Here is a 6767-nt window from a genome sequence, read left to right as displayed (position 1 = left end):
CGTTTATTTTTTTTTTACTACAAAATTGTTTCTTAATATAAATAATATCATTTTCTTAAAAAAAATTGGATATTAGTTTTTAGTAGATCTCCATATTATAGGATAATCATATCAAATATTTAGTGAGATTAATTTTTAATATAATGAGTTGTTATAACCCGTTTAACGTTATCTGGGTTTGGTGAGACCTATACTCGTGAATTCGAGTCAAATACATTAAAAACCTTTATTTAAGAATAAAATAATCTGATGACCTGAGAGAATTTAGAGAGTTTTTGTTTATATATATTTAAGATTAAGATATTAGTCATGTATGCATGCATATTTTTTAAAAATATTCATTTGAAAATATAGAAGATAAAAAATATTATAAAATTACACCGAATTTATAATTGGCCTAATGCGGTTGTATCTTTCCTTTTCCCCATGTGAGGTTGATTTTTAATTTCATTTTATATTTACCGACATTTTCGATATTTTAACCCATCTTTCTTAATCATAACACTAGAAAAATATTAAATTAATATAAAAAAAATACTTAAAGACAAAGGTATGCGACATTCGGAATCATTAAGCATAATTAATCTTAAATTTATTTAAATAATCTTTCAAATATAAAGCAAAATCCGTGATCATTAATTTGTGGTCAAATAAAACTAGACAAAATGGAGACATAATATAAAACAAGTATTTAACTATTTATACATCTTTCGGATAATATTAATCCAAACCCGACCCGAATAACCCAAGCGGGTTAACACTTAACAAGGCTACTAATATATATTTTATAACACAAAAAAGGTTCATTGGTGGAAGTAGTGCACTGGGGCCCACCAATCTCAACTAATGCTTTTCAGCAAAGTTGTTAACAAGTGCTAGAGCATTACTAGTAACATGGGCCACACTAGTGATCTGAGCCCGAACCGAAGACTTGACCCGGCCCTCCATGGCCCGGCCCCCGAACCCGTCCATACAAGTGTTCTCATCCGTTAGGGCTGAACTGACCCATGTTTGAACATTACTCATATGAAAAATGAACTCTTGGCCCTTGACCTTGTCACAATTTTTTAACTCCTTGATGGACTTACTGACCCGGTCCAAACTATCACTAACTTCCTCTAGGCAATCTCCTATAGCGGACCGTTCGCGGGGTTTTAACCCGTTTATTTTTTTTAACTTGTTTAAGTAAGCCTGGGTCGACTGGGACCGTTTCAGGCTTACAGCCAATGCAGTCCTGGCCAACTGGGCCGGACTGGATTGGATGGAATTGGCAAATGGGGAAAGTGATTGTTCGCATAAGGCCGGGTAAGTGACCGAGGCGCAAGATGACTTGATGAAGCTCGAGGTGGGTTTGACCGTGGTCGAGGTGGTCGTTGTGGCTAGGTAGAACATGGCGAAAATGATGAGTGATGTGGCTAGCTTGGAGTCCATATTGTTGGAGTCAAGTGATATTAATGTTATTATGTGTATGATATGTTGATTTGGTGTGGGTATTTATAGAAGGTGGTTAAGTGGTTATGGGCTTGGGTTGTATTGCTGGAGCCGTGTGAAATGTGGTGTAGCCGTGTTGGGTTTTGTCGGGTTTAGACTTTAGATAGATTTGGAGCATGTGGAGCAAAAAGTTAAAATTTATTATTATTATTATTATTATTATTATTATTATTATTATTATTATTATTATTATTATTATTATTATTATTATATTGGATATACGAGAGATGACCCTGACTTGCCAAGGTTCGAGTCATGATCTCACCCGGTTTTACCGGCTCCTCGTTGTCGTGTCGTTTGACGGACGTGGAGGTCGGGTTTTATCTGGGGAATCTCTCAATAGGTGGACCGCTAGGGGCTCCGTCCGTTCGGACTCGTGGCTGGCTCGGGCTACCTTTAGCTAATGGGGACCGCGTACGGATTATTATTATTATTATTGAATGTCCAACGAATCTTGTAAATGGGCTACTGACTAAATCGTTACATCGGGATGCACTCGCCTTTCGATTCGGAAAACACTCACCTAAGGCTGACGCCCGTGAACACTCGTCCTAAGACACGCCAGTGAGGTGAGATAAAAACCCATTCAAATCAATGATCCAAATAGTGAACGTCGCATACTCGTCTAGTCTCTCTTCAACATCTAGTGATGCTAAAAATTAAATGATGGGGCATGAATCGAACATGGGTCACATAAAACACCTAATTTTTTCTTACCACTCTACCACAAGCTCATTAGCTATTATTGTTATTATTACTATTATTATTTCGTTCTTTTAAAACATGTATGATGCATCAAGTCTCAAACGTTCACCCATCATGTCTATTGCTATATCAGATTATTTCGAACTTTCATTTCTTGGCTCAATATGTGTAAATTATTGATTAACTTACTTTTCATGTTTATTCAGCGTGTTAATTTAAAGTTTTAATTTCTCTGAGTGTAATTTGGAAAAGTTGATAGACCTGTCAAATTTAGAAATTCTTATAAAGTTATACCTCTTGTATTGCTTAAGTATTCGGTTTTTAATCTAAATTTTAAAATATATTTATCTTTATGGTTTCTCGTTGCGTCACCAAATATGACACAAACCGACCTATAAAACAAATCTTTAATTTGCGTTAATAAAAACATATTTTACCAACAAACTCATGCACATTTTTAATCCGACTTCTTAATCTACTCATTTGTCCACAATAGGACTTGGACTTTCAACCTCACATATTTTTTTAGCGCCTCTCAACTTCTTAAAAAGAACACATTTTCATCACATTTTGACACCGACATATCGCTCTTGTTTTAATTTTTCGGATTTATTAAACATAGGCAGTAAGGTGAGATTAGGTTTTCTTCACAATCAACACATAAAACAAGCATTAAATTACGGGTACAGTCAGTTGAGCTCGGTCGTTGAAGAAACACTAATTGACCCCGGGCAGATTACGGATAATCTGGGGGTTAAGTAGATGTTTCCCACGAGGGGTTAGGTCCGGCAAAGATGGTTCTTCTGATGACCTGCAAAACAGACACCGTGAGCTCGTCACTGAGAAGGGGGGGGGGGTACCTCCTTGTGACCACCCTCCGGCGTGAGAATCAGACTAGATTGCTCTTGAATATAAGTGTATATTAAGAGATTGCTAGAGAAGATAAGATGATGAGATAATCCTACCATTCCAAGGTGTTGGAGTATTTATAGCCGAAGGTAGGTTTCCAAGAAGGTACAGCCAGCTGAATAGTATTCCTGTTCTGCCAACTGTGGGCTACGCACATGCCATGCTGGCGGTTGGTGGGTAGGCAGCGGCTGATAGTGACCAGGCCGGCTGTGTACTATTCATTTTCCACCAACTGCAGGCTATGCACGTGCTACGACAGGTTGGTGAGTAGGCAGCGGCTGATAGTGACATTAAGTAATAGAGCATGCTGCTCGTTGTACTGTTGTCAGTGAGCTGTCGCAGCTTTGGTCAGATCTTTTGTCCATACCTCGTCAGGTACAGTACAAAAGATCCTCCAGTAGCGTACGAACTGGCTCATTTGGGCGGGAGTTTTCCCGGCTTTGGGCGGGAGTATTCCCGGCTTGCTCACTCCTTCTTCAGGTGACATTACTGAATTATTTAAGAGTTAAGTGCCTTGTGCGTGTAGCCTTGCTGCGCAGGTAGCCTTCCCTGATGGCTAGTATCCGTTGCTGCGGGAACAGGCGGAGTACGTCGACCATTGGGAGGCTTTTCCTGCGGGAACAGCTTGCATACTGCGCGTAAGGACGTCACGTCTCTGAGCATGGTGGGTCCTGCGGATCCAGTTGGTTTCTGCGCATACGTCTCTCTTCAAGGTGAGTCTTGCGAGTTTAGCCTTTGCGCAGACGTCCCTGTTGAAGGTGAGTCTTGCGGGTTCAACTGCGCAGATGTCCCTCTTTGAGGTGAGTCTTGCGGGTCCAACTGGGCTCTGCTGGGACCTACCTCTTCAAGTCCCCACAGTCCAATGTTCTTCTCATGAATTGTTAATAAGTGAGGTGAACTTTTGGACTTAAGCAAAGGGTTTTGAAAAGGGTTTAGTTTTAAGGTTTTCCATGGGGATTCTTCCCGCGGAAGTCCTAATGTCCCGTGCAGAAATTCCCGACTTTTCTGCTTGATCTTTGGGTATGATGCGGGTAGGTCTGTAACCTCCTCGCAAGTCAGGAGCGTTGAGTTCCACTTGTGTAGATTCTCCATGAGGTTTTGGTAGTTTTGAACATAGTGATCAATTATGTTAAACAACCAATTCCATCTTGGAGCTTCAAACAATCTAGTTCTCGACGTTCCCGCTATGCGGGGATGTTATTCCCGTTTCCGCAAGCATGGCCCAGAAGATCCTTCTTGGTTTCAATTCCCTGCGGAGTGCTAGGTATATGAAGGGTTTCGCCTTGACACTGTACCCGCACTCGTCTTATAGTTACTTTACTTCCAAGGTATTCATGGCTTCAATTCCCTGCGGGTGCTAAGTATGTGAAGGGTTTTGCCTTGACACTGTACCCGCTCTCCCGAACCTTCACGCCTCCAACTACCAGGAGGCGGAATGGTTCTCCAAGATTTCCCGGGTCCAGTCTCCGGTTTACCGCTTTGCGGAGTCCGGGATGGTGATGCTCGGGATGAGCCGGGTGTGGAAGGATGCTGGGGCGGAGGCGCCACAGATTCCCATCGTCCTCGAATACGGTTTGAACTCTGTCCCTTACGGTATGCTCCGTCTTCTTTGCTGATTTAGGGTTTTTCTTCTAACTGTTTCTCTTTTTATTTCAGAGGGGAATGACTTACAATCGCTCCTGCATCCGCGGGAGGCTGGTGGTCCCGCTCGACTGGGTACTCGTGCTCTTGATGAGAACGAGTTGCCATCCTTGAGCAAACGGCGGATCGGTTTGTGGAGGTCTACCCGCCGGGCCATGAGATTTTGAGTGCCACGCGGCCAGGTAAGGAACTCTTTAACCCCCGCCCTCTCCATGCTCAAACCTCTGCTGGAATTCCTCTAATCTTGTCATCTTCTGATGAGGAATCCGCAGATGGTCCTTTCTTCGCAAGGAGGAAGAAGGCTGCTGGCGGGAAGGGCAAGGCGAAGGTTGCCTCCACCGCCGATCAGGTTAACTGGTCTGACTCGGAGACCGAGAGCGAGGAGGCGGCGGGGAACCCTGGTGATGTTGAGACCACTGTTCCAGAGGTTGAGACAGCTGTCACCTCTGAGCAGCCCAGGATGACGACGGTGAGCGGCGTGAAGAGGCCGGCTCCATCGGGTTCGTCCCCGCCTATCAGAACCTTCAAGCTGAAGAGAACTCTTAAGTATAATTTTCATTTACTTTAACTGCATATCCTTCCGCCATTATATTTAACTATCTTGTCTTCATGCAGGCATGGATGCAACTGCATTCCAAAGTGATGCGGGGAGGAGCAGTTCTGGACCCATGACGGTAGGTTTGGTCAACCTACCCGAGGCGACGACCCAGGCGGCTGCGCCTGTTTGCAGTATTGGTTCAGTTGCTCATCCTGTTGAGGCAACTGTTCCAACTGTAACGTCATCTCTGCCGGCTGTCAGTGCCATATTCACGGCGTCCTTCACTGAGCCGGCGGTGAGTTTTTCTACGGGTTCTTCCGCAGCGGCGGCCACGGTTGTGAGTTCACCTCCAGTGAGTTCACCACCGATGGTCTCTACCGCAGCGGCTTCGACCGTGCCTCCGGCGCCGGCGACTACCTCGTCCCCGGTCGGTTCAGCAGGTATGTTCGGGGCTTCTAGCCAATCTCTGCCTCCTTCCCATCTGCCTGACCTCTTGGATGGATATCCGTTAGGTTCGGGTGATGGGTTTGGCGGCTACCGGCCTACTGTCGACCCTACAGGTGCGTAGGGTTATTTTGGCCTTTTTATATATATTTTTGTTTTTTATCATCTTTTCCTAACTGCTTTTTATTTTTACAGTGTCGGATTCCAATGAAGTGTATGTTCTACGTTGGAACATCCGCCGAGGAACAACCCTTCGGACGGCTGTGGACTGCGTCGAGTGGGCGGGCCACGCCGCCCCAAGTGGGGCGCTGGGGGAAGCTATGTCAAGCTACCAGGAGGGTAGGCTGACAAACGAGCTTCGAATTCTCCTTGCCCGGATGCAGCCGCGCGTCGAGCTGCTTTGTCGTGAAAACGACAAGTTAAAGGCGGCTCGTATCCAAGAAGTAGCTCAGGCGCGGGCTATCCGGGAGGAGAACAGGAGACTCTCCGCCGTTGCTGCGGAGAAGGAGAAGGCCTTCAAGGCCCTTGAGGTTGAAGTTCAGGCCCGTCTCGAGGCCCGTTCCAAGGCTACTCAAGCTGTTAACGAACAACTTCGGTTGGCTAAGGAAACTGCGCGGAACGCAACCGAGAGGGCCACCAAGGCTGAAGCTGTTGCTGAACCTCTGCGCGCCGAAAATGAGGAGCTTAAAGCCAAACTAGAGAGGCTTCAGCAGGCTCATGATGCTTTGGCTATGGAAGACGCCAAGAAGCTTCAAGAGATCTTGGATCAGAGGGGTATGCTTGACCATACTGAGCGTAAGCTTAAGGGCGTTGAAGAGGCTGCTGCTAAGGAAGTGTTGCTTGCCAACCTTAACAAAAATGAATCCGAACGCGCCCGCAACCAAGCTCAAGCTGCCCTCCAAGAAGCTCTGATTACAAAGGAATGGCTTCTACGAGAAGCGTTGTCGCAGGTATGCATAGCTTCATAATGTCTTTACGCTTTTCTTAATACTTAGAAAAGGTTTTAACACTTGTATTTTTGTTTTGTAGGTTGTGCATC

At 44.8% G+C, this 6767-nt stretch overlaps 1 protein-coding gene across 1 annotated transcript; it reads right to left on the bottom strand.

The window, feature by feature from the left end:
• Positions 1-674: 674 nt before the first annotated feature.
• LOC143627096 (21 kDa protein-like) lies at positions 675-1480 on the bottom strand. Its single transcript, XM_077096995.1, has one exon. It carries the CDS (start codon positions 1429-1431, stop codon positions 844-846), a length of 588 nt encoding a protein of 195 aa, XP_076953110.1. The 5' UTR covers positions 1432-1480; the 3' UTR covers positions 675-843.
• Between the last annotated feature and the right edge of the window lie 5287 nt (positions 1481-6767).

Source organism: Bidens hawaiensis, unplaced genomic scaffold (genome assembly GCF_021521415.1).
Source record: "Bidens hawaiensis isolate Kalapana, Puna unplaced genomic scaffold, B.hawaiensis_p1.1 tig00004595_1, whole genome shotgun sequence".
In the NCBI taxonomy this organism is placed as follows: domain Eukaryota; kingdom Viridiplantae; phylum Streptophyta; class Magnoliopsida; order Asterales; family Asteraceae; genus Bidens; species Bidens hawaiensis.
The sequence above is the reverse complement of the archived record's forward strand: the minus strand, read 5'-3'. Positions and strand labels throughout refer to the sequence as shown.